This window comes from Pelophylax lessonae, assembly GCF_965119305.1.
Source record: "Pelophylax lessonae genome assembly, chromosome: 9".
Classification (NCBI taxonomy): Eukaryota; Metazoa; Chordata; class Amphibia; order Anura; family Ranidae; genus Pelophylax; species Pelophylax lessonae.
The window spans coordinates 119,297,952-119,317,913 of NC_138776.1; the positions used below are offsets into that span (position 1 = coordinate 119,297,952).

Consider the following 19,962-nt stretch of genomic DNA (forward strand, 5'->3'; position numbering starts at 1 on the left):
TTGATAGCCTTTAAACTGAATACATACTGATACTCTGGAACTGGCGAGGTGGAGATATCACACTTTATGAGATAACATATGAGGCTAGAGGGTGCCCAAATTTTTTTTAGAAAAATATGGTATGGGTGGATTCTTCTGAAGCTGCCACTGCTAACCCATAGAAAATAGTTGGGATGGACAATAAGGTGTTGGTGGTATAAAAACAGGTGGTTGGTGGGGTGCTCTGCATGTTTCATAAAGTTATCTATTGGAAAGTGTTTTGAGTCTATGAGGTGCTGTACAACTCTGGATTGGAAGCCAGGATCGTAGAGGAGTTTTTGTTGTTCATCTTACCCTAATATGTTTTTTGAGTTGGGTGTAGGTTTGTTTGCTTTTTATTCTGTTTTTCTCCTTTTTTAACCACTTGCCTACTGTGCACTTAAACACCCTTCCCATTCAGGCCAATTTTCAGCTTTCAGCGCTGTCACACTTTGACTGACAATTGCGCGGTCATGCTACACTGTCCCCATATGAAATTTTTATCATTTTTTTCACACCAATAGAGCTTTCTTTTGGTGGTATTTAATCATCTCTGGGTTTTTTATTTTTTACAAAAAAAAAGAATAAAAACAGAAAATTTTGAAAAAAAAAAAGTTTTTCTTATTTTCTGCGAGTAAATTTTGAAAATAAATTTTTCTCCTTCACTGATGTGCGCTGATGAGGCGGCACTGATGGGCACTGATAGGCTTCACTGATGGGCACTGATGAGGTGGCACTTAGGGGCACTGATGAGGTGGCACTTATGGGCACTGATGAGGTGGCACTTATGGGCACTGATGAGGAGGTACTAATATGCCGCACTGATGAGCACTGATAGGCGGCACTGATAGGCGGCACTGATAGGCGGCATTGATAGGTGGCACTGATAGGCGGCACTGATAGGCGGCACTGATGAGCACTGATAGGCGGCACTGCTGGGCACTGAGAGGTGGCACTGAGAGGTGGCACTGCTGGGCACTGAGAGGTGGCACTGACAGGCGGCACTGATGGGCACTGATAGGCGGCACTGATGGGCACTGGCGGATGGCACTAATGGACACTGACGGGTGGCACTGATGAGCACTGATGGGCAGCACCATCAGTGCCCACACTCAGTGCCCATAGTGCTGCCAGTCAGTGCTCATCAGTGCCTAGATGAGCAGGCACTGATGGGCACTGACTGGCAGCACTATGGCCACTGATTGTGGGCATTGATGGGGGGCACTGATGGCGGGCACTGTGTGTGTTTTTTTACCTTTAGTAATCAGGGCACTGGTGACTGTGTGTCCCCGGCAGCTGACGGCTCCCCCTCCTTCCTCACACTGCAGGCTCTGTGTGAGGAAGGAGCGCCGGCGATGAGAGATGATCTCATATGTTTACATATGAGATCATCTCTCATTGGACGGCTTGATCACGTGGTGAATGGCAGCTGTGATTGGCCATTCACCACGATCTGTGACACAGATTCTCCCCGATGCTCGCTCGCGGGAGCGCGCGGGGGCGTGTCACTGGGAGGCCGTTTAAAAACGGCCTCCCGAAAATTCAAGTCCGCGCTGCAGCCGTATATAGGCTGTAGCGCGGATGGGAGCAGGTTAAATAAATACTCATACTAAACTGCTATATGTGAATGAGATTATTTGGTTACTCCATATGGGATGGCAGTGTGAATAATGCAACCTTTTAAGAAGGTCAACTTTAGTGAAGTACACATACTGTGTAAAATGACTAATTTTGCAGTTGTACATTGTAACTGTGTTTTTTTTTTTCTGTCCAACGTATATTTGCCTTGTATTTGTATTTTGGAATATGCCATTTTTCCAAATGTTCTATTGTATGACTATTTGCATGTAGCAATAAAAAACATACAACAAAAAAAAAGTTTATGTGCTTGTAAAGGCAGACATCCCAATATTTTTGACAATATAGTGTACATATATATACATGCATGCAATTTAACATGAAGATGCTAGCATCTTCAACTCCCAGTCTAGTAGGAAAACTGCAAAGGGTCTAAATATTTACTAACCATGGGTTATTACTGATGTAAAACAAGTTTCTCCAAGGTCTTCATGATGTGGGAGGGCAAAGCCACTGGTATATAAGCCTTGAAGCCACAGGATATCTTCCACAACACAGGGACCTTTTGTAGACTAAGGCTCAGGTTAAAGACCCATTGATTTTCCTGCCTTAAGTCTACTCACCTGATCAGCTGTAAAAGACATTGTTGCACTTTCCCTTGAAGGAGGGGTGGAATGGGAGAATCAGAACACACTCTAAAGTAGGAAGGACATTTAGTATGAGGAGTGGAGGGTACTTGCTTTCCTACAACTTTGGGTTAAATCGAAGGGAGTCAAAGCCAGGGCCTCTGAATCAAACCTATTCAAAAACCTGTAATTGTTTTAACCTTCCTAGCGGTATTCCCGAGTGTGACTCGGGGTAAGATTTTAGTGCCAAAAGCGGTAACCCCGAGTCACACTCGGGGTAGCGCTAGGAAGATCGCTGGATGCTGGAGGAGGTTTTACTTACCTTTTCTCCGGGATCCAGCGATGTCTGCGAGCGGTGTGCGGCGGCGGAGCTCTCTCCCGATCGTCTGCGAGCCCCGGCTTCCGTCTCCGGCGACGTGACGTCCGCCGGGGGGTGGAACCGGCGGCAAATTCGAATGTAAAATGCACCAAACACACTGATATCGTTCAAAATAAAATAAAATCACATTACATTACCCCCCAGTGCCCTTTCCTGCAGTTTTACTGTACTTTTTATGTAAATATATGTATATATATATATATACATATATATACAGTATATATATATATATACATATATATACAGTATATATATATATATATACGTATATATATATACACATATACATATATATATATATACACACACACACATATTATATATATATATACATATATATGTATATATATATATATATATATATATATATATATATATATATATATATATACATACACACGTATATATATATATATATATATATATATATATATATATATATATATATATACACACGTAATTCTTGTGAATGAGCAGCCCAAACCAACTGTATACATTATATATATATATATATATATATATATATATATATATATATAATATATGTATACATAATATATGTATACATACATATATATATATATATATATATATATATATAATATGTATAATAAATGTATACAGTTGGTTTGGGCTGCTCATTCACAAGAATTACATGCTTTCAGCACCTAAAATAATGGTACCGCTTTCAGCACCTAAAATCCAAAAGAATCATACCGCCAGGGAGGTTAATGCCACTCTAGGCCTCTCTCACTTTGTTTTGCTGGAGTTTCCACTTCAACACCCTTCTATAATTCTCTTTAGCCTCTCCAATCTTTATTCTTAGATCTCTCTGAATACTTTTAAAGCCATATTCTTGGAATTAAGAATATCCTTCATATCCCTAGTTACCCATGGTTTGTTATTCGAATAACAAATAACAATTTGTGTTGCAACAATAGAATCTACATATAAATGAATACAATGTGTTATGCACTCAGTAAGCCCATCAATGTCCCTTCCATGTGGTTCACAGAGTGAATTCCAATCTGTCCCCTTAAAACAGCCCTGCAATAATTAAAATTACTCCTCAGACCATCTTTTCACTGATCTAGTGGTCTCTTAACCAGGAGCACATAACAAGGATTGAGGTAGACCAAATTATGATCAGATCTGCGCAAAGGTGGAAGAGGAGAAGAGCTGAATGCATTCTCCACTTTGGCATACAGCAGATCCAGGGTCTTATTCTGTCTAATTGGGCAGTTCCCAAACTGTGTGAAGTTATTAAGGGCATTGGGATGCTTAATTTGAAGTTATGCAATAACACTGTGGATACCATCACTTGCCAACGTTGGGTTGGCGAAGGTGGAATATACACCGCCACAATACAATAGAATGTGGAATCTCCTCGGGTGAGTAATATGGCTGAAACCCTATGACAAGCAATTATATATCTGAGAAGCAAACACTTTCCTTAATAGTTAAGTGACCAAGGTTGCACCATCTATTATTTACAAAAATAACAAACCCCCTCCCTTCCTTTTACCACTCTTTGCACAGTCCCTGTCCACTCTAACAATCTGGAAACCACTTATGGTAACATTGTGATCAGGAATATCCCTGTGCAGCCATGTTTCAGAAACACACATAATGCTACACTCATGAAACTTATGCTGACTATGAACTAACACCATTATCTCCCCTACCTTATTTGCCAAAGATCTCACATTCCTCATGATAATGGAGGCAGTATTTGGTTTAAATCTCCTTCTTGCCCACCGTACCTCTGTCCTCTGCTGTGGCAGATGGGATCATTGCTTAAAGTGGGTACACCCCTGCTGTGCTACCTAATACTGAAAAGGATGAGGATGATCTCTGCTTTAATAAATTTGAATACTGTGGATCATGTTGAATATATGATAATTGACTTTGCAAACCTGTGGGGGGCCCAACTGTTGTTACTGTATGTGAAAGAGATGGGGACTGCTGCTTTGAATTAAATTAGGCTGTACAGGAAATCAGATAATGATCACAAAGATGAGAAGCTATTTGCTGCTAAGTAAGAGAACCCAGTTGCTCTTGCTGACTTTAAGGTGTAAGAAATTAAAACTGCTGTTTTAGGGTAAAACTGGGCTGCACGGACTGGCTGGAAGCACACTAGGACAAAGAAGTCAGATATTGGCTATCAGCCTAGAGCAGCGTTTCCCAATTGGTGTTCCACAGCTTTGTAGTCACGTAGTAACATCACTGAGGCCAGCCGCAGGATTTGAAAGGACCAAGAGGAGAGGAGCAGGGAGTTCACCTGCTGAAGCTGTGACCTGGAGGAGTCACCGTGCCGAGGAAGAGCCAAGCCTCTTTGGATTGGGGAGTGGGGGGGGGGGGCCGAGGGGAGGTTAATTACCAATGGTATTTGTATTATGCAGCATGAGGGGGTTAATGTATTGCCACTGGTCACTAATGCATTAGTGACAGAGCAGTGGCAGTTAATTGACCCCTTTGAGCTGCATTAGTGCAACCAGTGTCAGTGTTAATTAAACCCTTTTTGCTGCATTAGTGCAAACAGTGTCAGTGTCCATGTTAGTGCAACCAGTGTTAATTAACACTGACACTGGTTGCACTAATGCATCTCAAAGAGGTAATTAACTGCCACTGGTTGGTCACTAATGCATCAGTGATCAGTGGCAATACATTAACCCCCTCACGCTGCATAATACAAATATCATTGGCAATTAACCACTTGCCGATCCATCACAGTACATACAGTATACTGCACCAGGGTTGCAGCTACAGGTATACGTCACTACCTGTTTCTGGTGTATGCCCCTGTTCTATCAGAAAAGCGTTACCTATCAGATTCTGCAACCGTACAATGTAAAATTCAAGACTTACGTGGGTGTAAGAAGATGTCCGCCACTGCTTCATGTTCTGTCACATTAGGAAACCTATTGGAACACATAGCGGCCATGTTGGAACACATGGCGCATGCACAGTAAGTTGTTCTCGGCCGAACGTCACTTCCGGTTGCAGAATCTGATAGGTAGCGCTATTCTAATAGAACAGGGGCATACGCCAGAAACAGGCAGCTGCCACCCTGTAGCTGCCACCCTGTTGCAGTATATGTACTGTGACGGGTCGGCAAGTGAGTAATTGCAAATGATATTTGTATTATGCAGCATTAAGGGGTTAATGTGTTGCCACTGATCATTGACCACGCTGTGGGGGGGGGGGTGTGTGAAGGAGCAGTGCTTACCAAATATAAACCAGATATAAAACCAGACATAAAAAGAATTTGCCAGCAAAAGAGAACATTACACTCTGCTCACTGAAAAGTTTGCGCTCCGCCACGCTACTCTACGGCACATATTTATTTGCTGGGGTTCCAAATTTTTGCTATACCATGTCAAAGGGTTCCACAGGAAAAATTATTTGGGAAACCCTGGCCTATAGGACTAATTGCTGCTGAGAATACTGAGACCTGCCGAGGGCGAGGGCCTTGCTTGTTATTGTGTGAAAACTGGCTTTGTTTATTCACTATCAGTATGCTGTTTATTTTAGAATTTGCATTGTTTTTTTTATTTTAATTGAGGTTTTTTATTGTGCTTTATATTTTTAATGAAGTTCTTGTATCTGGATATTTAAATAAGTTGAAGGAACTGCAGCAACACCTAGCGACATAGGTATCTCTTTTCTTAAGTGGGTTCAATTGGTTCATGGTTGAGTAACTTCTTTAGTTTATTTTTTTCAATTATTATATTAATTTTTTTCTTCTATTCTCCTATTAAATTCTTTATGTGCTGTTCACTTCAAGGGAAGTTGCGCTTTTCAAGAGAATTTGCCTTAAAGCTTAGTGAAAGTGGCATAGTTGCACTTTGCAAAGAATGCTTAATCAATTGCAGATACACTTAAAAAAAAACAGCATTTTTTGATTACACATGCTTGGATGATGGAAGTCAGAAGATCTTCACCTCATTCACTAAGCTCTGGGGAAACCTCTCTTGCAAAGTGAACAGCTTATTTGCCTTTAGTAAATCAACCCTATCAATGTATTGGAGATGTGATTCTTAACCTCCCTGGCGGTATGATTCTTTTGGATTTTAGGTGCTGAAAGCGGTACCATTATTTTGCATGTAATTCTTGTGAATGAGCAGTCCAAACCAACTGTATACATTTATTATATATATTATATATATATGTATACATATATTATGTATACATATATTATATATATATTATATATACGTATATATATATATATATATATATATATATATATATATATATATATATATATATATATAATGTATACAGTTGGTTTGGGCTGCTCATTCACAAGAATTACGTATATATATATATATATATATATATATATATATATGTATATATATATGTGTGTGTGTGTATATTATATATATATATATGTATATGTGTATATATATATACGTATATATATATACTGTATATATATATGTATATATATACATATATTTACATAAAAAGTACAGTAAAACTGCAGGAAAGGGCACTGGGGGGCAATGTAATGTGATTTTATTTGATTTTGAACAGTATCAGTGTGTTTGGTGCATTTTACATTTGAATTTGCTGCCGGTTCCACCCCCCGGCGGACGTCACGTCGCCGGAGACGGAAGCCGGGGCTCGCAGACGATCGGGAGGAAGCTCCGCCGCCGCATACCGCTCGCAGTCTTCGCTGGATCCCGGAGAAAAGGTAAGTAAAACCTCCTCCAGCATCCAGCGATCTTCTTAGCGCTACCCCGAGTGTGACTCGGGGTTACCGCTTTTGGCACTAAAATGTAACCCCGAGTCACACTCGGGAATACCGCTAGGAAGGTTAAGTAACTAAATAAATACATTGCCTTAGTACTTTAGGGTCTATTGCCATTAGAGTTTATTGTTTTAGACTCTGAACAATTTAATTTTCCTTCTTCTCAGTTCTAACTAATGATGATGGGTTGCTGTCCATTTATTATCATTCCCAGACCATCACAAATACCTTGAACATGTGATTTTTTTTCCAGAAAGTGTAGGACAATTAGTACTTAACATAATTAGGGAAGTTGTTAGTATAGTTTTATATAAAATAATTTGCAGAGTAAGCATTTTGTAGATAACTTCACACATAGAGGAAACATGGGACACCATTCTGCTGTTGCATAATCTGCAAGCAGCCATCAAATACATTGTTACATTTTAGAATGCTAGAGATAAGTGTGATGGAAGAATGAAAAGGACCAAAACAGATTCATGGGCAACATTAAATTAATTCAGGTTTTATATCTATAATATTGACACCTTTATTATTCTTTACTGTAATTCAGAAATATATTTGTCCCACTTTTGAAAAAAAAAATGGGATACAATTTCATAATTCAGGACATAATGTCCTTAGCAAGACAGAAATGTATGGTTCCTTAACAATGTGCTGAAATTTATGAAGAGGAACATCACTTCCACACACTAAATGAACTGTAACTTACTTTTAGAGGTGGCTCGAAGATTATATCTGGCCACGTGCATAGAATCAGCTTGAATTCTAAGCTCATAGCTTGTAGTGTTTTCATAGTCCAGTGGTTTTACAACAGCGATAACCCCTGTGATATTATCAATGCCAAATGCACCTGTATGGAGGGGAACAAGGGTTTAAGAAGACTATCCTAAAATACACATAAAAGATAAAGATTACCTGAAGACAGTAGAACAATATAATTTGTTTACATGAAGTGAATATTAATTTTATTTTCCCCTTTAGTTACTGTACAGAAGAACAGATCAAACTAAAAGTAAAAAAAAAAAAAAAAAAAAAAAGAAAAACTTAGTTCACACAAGATGTTGAAATTCTAAAAAATGAGGGATACCAACATTTTCACATAATTAGCATATTTTTTTTTTTACTCAAAAATCGAATTATTGTTGGAAAATGTATAAAGATGTTTTCAGTTAAGCAACACAATACTTTATTTTGGAGTAGAAACATTTGTATTTGGTCTAAATCTCCATGAATGTTCTGAACATTGTTTCTTGCTATTTTTATGAATATATCTTGGTTAGCTGGAAATTAGTGGTGATAGACTTTGCTGCCAAACAGCATGTATATGTATTATCTAACAAGCTTCATGTTAAGCACTGCATAAGTCAGTGTCAGTTTGAGCCTGTGCATTTAAGGTGTTAAACTGACATTTAAAATTACAAGGTTAATTGTCAGGTAACAGAAATGTGAACTGGAAAAATCTTTTTGAGCTTTTTTCTATGCAGTACAATCCAAATAATAGGCTTTTGTTGAATGAGCTTTGGTTCAGTGGGATTTCTATTCAATTAAATGTCACAACACTTTCAGAAAGAAGATGGTAACATTAATCATTCCTGGCGTGTATGTGCAAACTGGTTCTCTTTATTTTATATGTGAATAGCTATTCCCAGTTGTAAATTTTCCTTTTATCTCTCATTCTCTGTTTTCTTTTTCCAGTCTTCAGTCTCTTCTCCTGGGATTGCTTCCACTAAACAATGATAACTCTTACTATGTGCATGAAGCATAGATTACAGACAAATTACACACTATTAAAAAGCCAATTCCACTGTTGAGGATTATTAAAAGTGCTGCAAAGAATTGTAATTTGTAAACTAAAGTATGGATATTCTATGGTTATTGAAAATGTCAGCAATAGCAGAGAAACAATTAGCAATAGAGGGTGTAACTTAAGTTGGCATATATTTGCACCCCAGTGCAATTTGGTATGCGACTTGACAGTTCAAAGCTGCATGACGAGTTGCACCCCATTTGCAGAAAAGGAACCGTTCAAATCAGTGCAACTCAAGTTGCAGCAACTTTGTGCAACTTTATTTAAAAGAGGTCAATTCAAGTCTCAATGAGATTGTACAGAAATAACACAGAAACCTTTTTCAATGTGTCAGCAAGCCGTTATGAAATCACACTGATAGTCGGCTTTGAAGTTGTGCTGAAGTAGCGCAACTTCAAAGCCACACTGGTGTAAACCAGGGCTAAGGCTATAAAAATAGACCTCTGTTAAAAGCAGTTTTTTATATTTTGTACCTGAAACTGTATTCTTACAAATTATATTATGGCAGATATGTATAAGAAACCATATACCAGATTTGGTTTTTCTGGTGAAGGTTGCAAAAATAAAGCAGATATCTCAGTGGTAGTCATTATTTACCCATAGAATCTACCTTGAACATGGGCGATAAGCATCAGAACTAGAATGTTTAAAATATACAGCAAAAAAAGAATAGGAGCTCAGCGCTCTCCTGCTTAATGTTCCCTCACAGTCAAATAAACATACAATATGTTGGGGGGTGTGGCCTGGCGCGACATGCAGTAGGAAGGGAATAGCCTGAGCTCCGTCAGACCTGTATCCTGTTTCACCGATCCTTTCATCCCACGGCGCTGACAACCGCCCTACCGGTCCCTGCCGCTCCCTAGACACTGCAGGGACATGTCACCGCTAAAGAAAGCAGCTGAATTGGCCGCTAAACTGGATACATTTCACCGCCAGGAGAAGGAGGTCCCTGAACAAGATGACGGGAGCAGACACGGCCGTTGTCCTAGAAGCCATAGCAGCATGTCAGGCATCCCTCACTACAAAAATAGAAGAAGTGAAAGTAAATATTTCACTGATCAGGCAATATATGCAGAAGCTCCGTGGCAGAGGCAGAGCAGAGGATCAGCACAGTTGAAGATACCTTCTCTCCTATACAGCAATCAAATGACAGACTCCAGCTACAAGTGAATCAGATCCTCCAGGACGACATGGAGAATCGTTTAAGGAGATGCAATCTACAGTTCATCGGATTACCTGAAGGTACTGAGGGAAATGACCCTTCCACTTATTTGGAACAGCTCCTTGTACAAACTTATGGGAGGGAGTCCTTCTCTCCTACATTTGTGGTGAAAAGGGCGCACCATCTGTCTGGCCGCCCACCACTGAAAGGAGCCCCCCCCCCGTGTACTTTTATAGCCAAGTTTTTAAATTATAAAGACAGAGATGCCATTTTGCGCTTGGCTTGGGATAAAGGGAATATCCCAATAGGGAATGGAAGAGTCGCCATTTTTCCAGACTTTTCAGCAGAGGTGCAGAGGAGACGCAAAGGATTCCTCGAGGCCAAGTGTAGACTGCGTGTCAAGCACATTAAATATGCCATGATGTACCCTGCGCGCCTTCAGGTGGAAGGTGAAGATCGGGTTCACTTTTTTGATGATCCGGAGGCAGTATTATCCTGGTTGGAGCACCTGGAGACCCATGGCTGATCTTACCCTATGTGAATGCTTGTTTTGCATTAGTTACGTTACCAGCAGTTGCTTTTCCTGTTCTGGTCTTTTTTAAACATACAATATGTCAGGGGTTCCATAGTAATCAAATGTTTAATTTCATCATACAACAGTCCCAGCGGTGTGGGCTGAAACAAAATAATTACTGATCAGCTAACTAGAGCTAGCTGTGCAAGGCTGCCTTCTCAAACAGGCTGGGAACCCAGGAGCTTAAACGAGAGAGAGAGGGGGAGGGAGAAAGTGGCGCCAAGCAACATTTAGTGTAGTAGTTTATTAATCAAAGAAATAAAGAAAACATTTAAAAATGCACTCACAAGCATCGGTAAAAGTATGTGTTTCTAGAAATAACAGAGTCCAAGGTCAGAAGAGCAGTGGATGTTCTTGGTGCAGGCCACTCATGCTACCGGGGGAAGACACTGGAGCCAGTGTGCGGATCGCTGCCACTGTAACTCTTCCGTGGGTTGCTGAGGGAGGCTATCAACTCTTGTATGTTGCTATTAGACATTTGATTCTTAGTGATACATTTTGGACTTTCATGTTGACACACAGGGGTTGATTTACTAAAACCGGAAAGTGCAAAACCTGCTGCAACTCTGCATAGAAACCAATCAACTTCCAGGTTTTTTTTTTTTTTGCTAAAGCTTAATTGAACAAGCTGAAGTTAGAATCTACCATTCACAGTTGCACCAGATTTTGCACTCTCCAGTTTTAGTAAATCAATCCCAGTCTGTTTCAGTCTGAAAAATTCTACTTTAATCTGTACTAGTTGTTTCATAAGCTGCTTAAACATTTGTTTTACTATGGAACCTGTGACACATTGTACATCTATATGACTGTGAGAGGACACTAAGCAGGAAGAGCACGATTTATACTCTTTTTTTTGTCTGATTTACATCATCCAATCATGTTAAAGCAAAAATTCATTTTTCCTTGCACCTGATTGTGTATTCTGTAGAATGTGAAGCTTAACCACATTCACTGAGCTCTTGGGAAAGTGAGTGCAATTGTACTTGCAAAGTCCACAGTCTATTTGCCTTTAGCAAATCCACCCACAAATATTTAAAGCAAACTTTGGGTGCTAAAGATTCTGCCCATTTACATAGTTCTTCATGAGAGCAAAGATCTAAGGCACAGCAGTGGGATACCTAAATGTTAATGCAATTTTTTGCAGGAAATTTTATTTCTTAGTTTTTAATTTGGTGACAATATTATTTTAAAATGAGCAATAAAGTGATTGTAAATGAACACTTTGTAAAACCACCCATTCAGTTTAAAATATAAATGAAAGACAAAACACGTGTGTGTAGATATTAAAAAAAAAAACATTTTAAAACCTTTTTCCCTTTTTTACAAGTGATGCAATTCCCTCTGTTCTCAGCTACATAAGGAGAAGAAGCAACAGCACACTGAGCTTCCCAGTAAAAAGCTGTGCGAGGGGGGGAGTCAAGTCTGATCACTGGAGGAGAGCACACTGAGATCCCAGCACAGCTAGAGAACTGACCACAATGTGTTCTCCTGCCTTGTGTGGTCAGTTTTTGATAGGAAAGAAGAGGGACTGGCAGGGACACCAGGGATTTCACACTCAGGAAGCAATACAAAGAGAGCAGGATAGTTTTCCATACAAGTACATGGTATAGCAGGCACATATCAGGAATATGAAATGTCGGGTTTACATACTCTAAAACTTGTAGCTAAAACATGAGCTGTTTAGCTATCCATCTAGTCCTTTGTTTTATTACAATTTGTACTAAAAACTCAGAAATGACAGCATTTAGCTTTGTTGGGTATAGTGTATTAAGCAGGATATGGTTTTTCCAATTAAACATCAGCTTTAGAGGAGTGTTTACTACATATTTGGCTGGATATCCCATTTTAGTTCCTGACAGTATGGTCAGCATGGTCAGTAGACAAATGTCTGATTTGTAAAGTTTTATTCTTGTTATTATTACTTATAAATGACTGAATATCTTGCAGCTCGTTTACCTAAAATAGAGACAGTTTACCTTGATCATTCCCTGAGATGATTGTATACACAATAGTCTGATTTAATGCGGCAGCCGATACCACAGTAACAGGGGTCCCAATTGGAGCGGTTTCACTCACTGGAGGTGGCCTAAAAAATATTTTATTACAGTCTTTAAATGCATGATACACAATACTTTCAACGGTTGTATAATATTGATTCAAATAAATTTGTAAACATTAGATAGTGAATTGACTGCAATGTAGGAAAAATCTATTTTAAAGGGATTTTAAGAGTAAAGTGGCATCATTAGGACGGAAATAAAACACAATCATTTTGCTTTTTAGATACTGTTAGATATCTGTGATTGATCTTACCTTCCTAAGGTTACAATAATTCACTTTCATCAAACTGGCCTCTATGCATATTCTATAACTATTACTCTTACAATATTTTTGTAGCTATAACTTTTTTTCCCCCATATCGACAATCCAAAGCTGTAGCTTAACACAGGTTTAACAGGTGCTATCCACACATATATCAAAAAGAGGATTTACAAGACCTACAAGACCACTATGTGCCTCTTACTTATTCACATGGAGGGTGCAATCTTGGAGGCATTTACAAAGTAAAATACACTAAATGGCATTTCCATGCCTGCCTGCTTCTTTTTTTGTTAAAACAATATGGGAATCCCCAAATGTCCCTGAAATACATACCAGACCCCAATTTGCTCTGTATTTTGGTGGTTCCATTACATTTTGTTTACAAATAAAAAAGAATACTTATCTAATGTTTGCCGAACTATGCTTGAACCAAGCCCAGGTAAGGTAAGGTTTATGGAAAAAAGAAAAAATCTCAATAGTGCAAATAAAGACTGGGTATGGAAACCCACAAAAGCCATAAATAGATAAAATAAATGTGTAAAAAAAATCCAGGTATAACAAAGTCCACTAAAATTATGGCTGCTGCTCTTCTTTTCACAATATTGGATTACCTCTGTGCAGTATGAAGACAAATAGACAAAAGGATTAGCCATCTAAGTGTATCTTTTTATAAAAATACATAGATAAAAACAAAGGGTAAGAACCGTTCCAGCCTGCAGATTCATCCGCCTGTCTGCCTGTCCTGTGGAGCCTCCTCTGTTACCACGCAGCCACGCTTCTATCTATTTATAGCGGGAGATGCAGAGGCTAAACACAGCTCTCCCCTGACCCTCCACTTCCCGAGGCTGGCCAGCTTACTAGGACTGATAACATGCTTGTCTTTCTTACAATTCTGTGCAATCTTACCCTTTTTTTTTATTAATGTATTTTATTAAACAGAAACACTTAGATGGTGGAACCTTTTGTCTATTTGTCTTTAAGATAAGGTTCACTACAGCCTATCAAGTCTATTAACGGTCAATTGAAGAAGTGTACTTGGCAGGCTGACAACACTGATGCTAATATTGAGGTAGCAAATTAGATTTTCTTCAGGAAGATCTTTGCTGTCAGAATCTCAGCGGTAGATTGCAGTAGTTTCAAAAAAACAAGTTGCAAAAGAAAACTTTATACCGGGAGTTGTGACACCAGACATACTGATAAATGGATTTAGTGTTTACATACACTTTGGGACATTTAGTATATATACATACTAATGGGCTTTACGAAGTGTGAACAAAATGTTGCCATAAAAGGTAAGCACCAACTTCTGGAGTGCTAGTGCTGAAGTGGCTTAAGTATTAAAGGTACAATTACAACATAAAGTCTTTAACCACTTCTGGACCGGAAGATTTTCCCCCTTAATGACCAGGCTATATTTTGCGATTCGGCACTGCGTTACTTTAACGTACAATTGCGTGGTCGTGCAACGCTGTACCTAAATAAAATTGATGTCCTTTTTTTCCACAAATAGAGCTTTCTTTTGGTGGTATTTGATCACCTGTGCGATTTTTATTTTTTGCGCTATAAACAAAGGAAAACGACAATTCTGAAAAAAAAAAAAAACAATATTTTTCACATTCTGCTATATAACATTCCCCCCAAAACATTTCAAAATCTAAATTTTTTAACACTTTAGGCCAATTTTCTGCTACACATTTTTGGTAAAAAAAAAAATCGCAATCAACGTATTTTGATTGGTTTGCGCAAAAGTTATTGCATCTACTAACTATGGGAAAGATTTATGTAATTTTTATTGTTTGTTTTTTTTACTAGTAATGGTGACGATCTGCCATTTTTTTGCGGAACTGCGACATTGCGGCGGACAGATCAGAACTCTGACTGACATTTTTGACACTTTTGGAGGGACCAGTGACATTGCTACAGTAATCAGTGCTAAAAATATGCACTGTTACTGTAATAATGACACTGGCAGGGAAGGGGCTAACAGTGTGGGTGATCAAGGGGATAAATGCGTAACTAGGGGCGTTTTTCTAACTGTGGGGGGCGTGGCTTGTGGAATGACCATAGAGACCTGTGATTCTATAGAAGGATCACAGGAGCTTTGTGATCATTCCAGGGAGAAGAACAGTTAGCTGTGTTTACAACAACTGCCCGTCCTTCTCTCTCAGTGGTGAATGATCGTGGGTGTCAGGCGGCAGGCGGAGCCGCCTGCCCCGTGCATCAGCTTCCCCACGGATGAGCAGGGGCGGGAGCGCACCACCGGTAGTGCGTGCTCGCACCCTAGCTGCAGGCGCGCGACCAACGTAGCCCTACGTCGGTTTGCCTGGGAGAGCTACACTGCTGCAGTATATAGGTGGCATGTGGTCAGCAACCGGTTAAAACATATACTAAAGTCACTTTGTATTCTTAGTTGAACATGGTGTACTTTGGTACTAGTGAGAATAAATTGCATTACTATGCAAAAACTATAAATCATAACAGCTTGTTTGGTAATCAGCAGAACTAATTCTGTATGCATCTGTTATTCTAAATAAAAGTTCTCAATATACCCAATAAAATTTATATTTCATAAACAAAATGAGCCAGTTTTATATTTACAAAAGTCTGACCTGCAAGCCAAGTCTACAGAGAAATACAGGCTTTCTACATTGGAAAATGTAAGTAGCATTTGCAGTTGTAATTATGTTTAATGAATAAACTAAAATAAAACCCTGCAAACACTACGGACCAAATATGTGTAGTCTTTCATTGTATAATTAAATAGCTTTCCCTCATACTTTTCCTTTGCATGCTGCTCTTGCACCTAGGTAAATTAAGCAAATTATGAAAACAATGGACAGAACATACAGTATTGCAAACAAATATTTTATCAGAGCAATGCAGTCCAAATTGTACCATGATGAACGTAAAAAAAAAAAAGAACTTTTAACAGGTGTGATGTAGAAATATCTCCAATGGCCATGTATTTTTCAGAACTTTAACATAAATGAAATGTTTATTTATACTATGTGATCTGTGCAAAAAAAAAAGTGTTCCATATTTGTGCCTAAAATATTTCTTTCAAAAAATTCAAGCTGAATTGAAGTGATAGTAAGAAATGTCAAAGGACTATTGTGACAACCATCAAAGTGTAACTAAGAACAAGAAAATCAAGGTTTTATTGAACACTTAGCTAGCCAGGGAAGCATTCTTAACTTGGGGATAGATAGGCTTGTGGGGACAACGGTTCACTTTTATTATGTGTCCACCAAGTAATATTATAATTCATTCCAGTTTACACAGCATTAAAATTACAGTGTTCCTTTCATACTGCAGTCTTGGGACAAAATTGACCCACAAACATTACATTTTTTTCTTTAAGACAGTATTATGATGGATACCAAAAGTAAAAAAAAATATGGATTTTTCCTACAGCTTACCTGTAAAATCCATTTCTTGGAGTACATTATGGGACACAGAGTCATATTCATTACCAAATGGGTTATACGCCACCTATAGGTGAATGGACACTGGGAACCAATCAGACAGGAAGTCTCCCTATATAACCCCTCTACACAGGAAGTACCTCAGTTTTATAGCAAACAATGTGTCCTGTGATGTACTCCAAGAAATTGATTTTACAGGTAAGCTGTAGGAAAAACCCATATTCCATTATCGTACATCACAAGCTATATTCATTCCCATATGAGACGTCCCATAGAAAGGCACTTGAATGGGACACCATAAATACTGCCATCAGACCACAAAAAGATCTACATAGCTGCCTGCAGTACACTGTGGCCAAATGCAGACCCCTTCTGGGTCCTAACATCCACTTGACAGAATCTAGTGAATGTATGCACTGATGCAGCCTTGCAAAGCTTGATGGCGAACTGCCCAAGAGGCACCTACTCTTCTGGTGGAGTGTGCCTTTACTGGAAAAGGTGGAATCTTCCCTTTCAAACCATACGCCTGGATAATAACGTGGTAAATCTATTGAGAAATCGTACACTTAGATGCTGCCTGCCCTTTCCTGGGCCCTTCTGGCAGCACAAACAAAAGGTCGGACTTTCGAATCTGGGCTGAACTTAGATGCACATACTACATCAAAAGGATGTGTTAACTTTTCCTTCGCTGTTTGAGGATTCAGAAAAAAAGAGGGCAGTATAATGTCCTAATTCAAATTAAAAGCGGACACCACCTTGGGTAAAATAACCTGGATGTGGACGTAGAATCACCCAATCTTGATGTGAAATCAAGAATGGCTCTTTACAAGAAAGAGCTGCTAGTTCTGATACCCTTCTGTCTGAAGTTATCGCAATCAAAAAGACAAGTTTTCTGGTCAAAAGAATTAGGGGAATATGTATCATGGGCTCAAAAGGTTGTTTCTGTAAAACTGCCAGCACCAAATTTAGATCCCAAGGAAACAATGGTGGTTTTACTGGTGGAAGCATACATAACACCCCTTGAACAAAGGTTTGAACCAAGAAATGTGAAGCGATTGGTCTCTGGAAAAAACCGACAAGACTGAAGTTTGACCCTTAATAACGCCTAAGGCTTATTTTATATCTACCCCTACTTGCAAGAAGGCTAGAATTCTCCTGATGATATACTTGCAGGAATGCTATTTCCTGGCCTCACACCAGGCAATGTAAGATTTCCAGACTCTTTAAAAAATGCCTCTAGAGACTGGTTTCCTAGCATTTATCAGGGTAGAGACTGCAGGGCCAAATATACCCCACTCTTTCAAAGTCAAGGCTTCAATAGCCAAGCCATTAACTTTAGAGACTGTAAAGCAGGTCGGAATATCGGACCTTGAGAGAGCAGGTCAGGACCTAGTGGAGGAACCCAAGGCTTTGCCACTGACAATTTTTGAATTTGTGCATACCAAAACCGCCTTGGCCATGCTGGAGCTACCAGAATTACTGGTTTGCCCTCTACCTGGATTCTGCATAGCAAACATGGCAGCAGCTGAACCGGAGAAAAGGCAAACATCAAGGAAAACTCCTCCCAAGGAGTCACCAAGGCATCTACTCCGACTGCGAGTGGATCCCTGGGCCTGGACACAAATCTCATCAACTTGTTGTTGAAACCTAGATGCCAATAGATCTACATCTGGGACCCCCAAGCACTGGCAGATTAATGCAAAGATCTCGGGGTGTAGGGACCATTACCCTGGAAATATCTGTTGATGACTCAGAAAGTCTGCCTGCCAGTTTTCCATTCCTGGAATGAAAACCGCTACTGGGCAGGGAACACATTTTTCAGCCCAGGATAGGATGATATCCATCTCCTTCTGGGCTGACTGAATTTTGGTGCCTCCCTGATGGTTGATTTAAGCCACAGTTGTGGCATTGTTGGATTGTAGCCTGACAGGGTAACCATGAAGTCTGGGCATCCAGTACTTTAAAGCCCAACAAACTGCTCGGGTTCCCCCCCAGTCCATACCAGGTGCCTCGGGTCTGGTATGGATTTTAAGGGGAACCCCGTGCCAAAATTTAAAAAAAATCAGTGTGGGGTTTTCCCCTAAAATCCATACCAGACCCTTATCTGAGCACACAGCCTGGCTTGCCAGGATGGGGGTGAGCGAGCAACCCCCCACCTCCTGAACCATACAATACCACTTACTAATGTCAGTAATTTATTCACTGCACCTGAGGGGGGAGGCTTGTGATGTCAGGTCCCTATAAAAGAGCTGTCAAAATCAAAGCAGCTCCGAGCGCGGGAAGCGTCCAGAGAAGCAGGAGCTTCTACTTTTTTTTTCTATTTTTCGGGCGGACGGGCGACTGATCATCAGGGGACACTATTTTTATTTTTTTTAAACCATAGCTCCTGCTTTGCCTGACCTGGAGTCCACAGGGTGCCAAAATCGTCCTCCTTACCAGATGATGTACCAAGAAATGTCTTCTTAGATTACACTTTTACCCTGCCAAAGAAATCCTTCTGGACATATTCCACAAACCTGACCAGCACCCTGCTCAGTATGCCTCAAAACAATAGCTTCCTGACCTTTCCAGGTATACCATTCAATGCCCCCACAATTTAACCAATTTAAGCACCATAACCAGGGCCCTATGCAACCACCATATTCCACACAAGTGGAAATACCCAGAAACCCTCTCTTTAACTCATAATGGATCTACCATTACTGTATCCACTCTTGACGAAGGACTGTCAGCACTCCGACAATGGGGTATTATCTTCCAGATGGACAGGGCATTTAACATTCAATCTGACTGGCAGTTTGTCCCACACAAAAGGTCTTCAAAGAAGAAGCATTCCACCAGAGGCTCCTAAACAACCGCACACTTAACTATTATAGCCATTTTCCCCCATATCCTTTGAACAGAGTATAATGTTCACATTTTGAGGATTCTCTTTCTATTATCCTACCTTGTTTTTTTCTTTTTACAGTTTTTTTTTTTTTGCTTCTCTACATGCTCTCTTAGTACAACAACCTTCAGCAGAGACACTCTCAAGCTCCTCATTGATGAACATCCTCAAGTCTAGAGCTTATCAGCTCTCCTCACCAACATATGTCAAGAATTCCTCTCACCTCTACAAGTGGAAGGACGTCGGGATCCACCCCCACAACAGGGCCTCGACTACACCGCAAATACCACAGTAAGTGCTGGCCTCCTTTTACAAACACAACAAGCAAAAACCTACCATGACCATTTAGTGCCTATCCCTGAATGCCAAAGGTTTGAACCATCATGCTAAATACTATTGCATGTGGAAAGAAGCCTTAATGA

The 19,962-nt window shown here is 39.7% G+C and overlaps 1 protein-coding gene across 1 annotated transcript in view; it reads right to left on the minus strand.

Annotated features, from left to right (window-relative positions):
* PCDH15 (protocadherin related 15) overlaps positions 1–19,962 on the minus strand; it is a 1,730,880-nt gene that overhangs the window by 263,057 nt on the left and 1,447,861 nt on the right. Inside the window, exons 25-26 of the mRNA XM_082269384.1 lie at positions 12,883–12,992; positions 8,073–8,213 (exon numbers count right to left, since the gene is read on the minus strand). Of these exons, the coding sequence (XP_082125510.1) occupies positions 8,073–8,213; positions 12,883–12,992 (251 nt within the window). The remainder of the gene's footprint in view (positions 1–8,072; positions 8,214–12,882; positions 12,993–19,962) is intronic.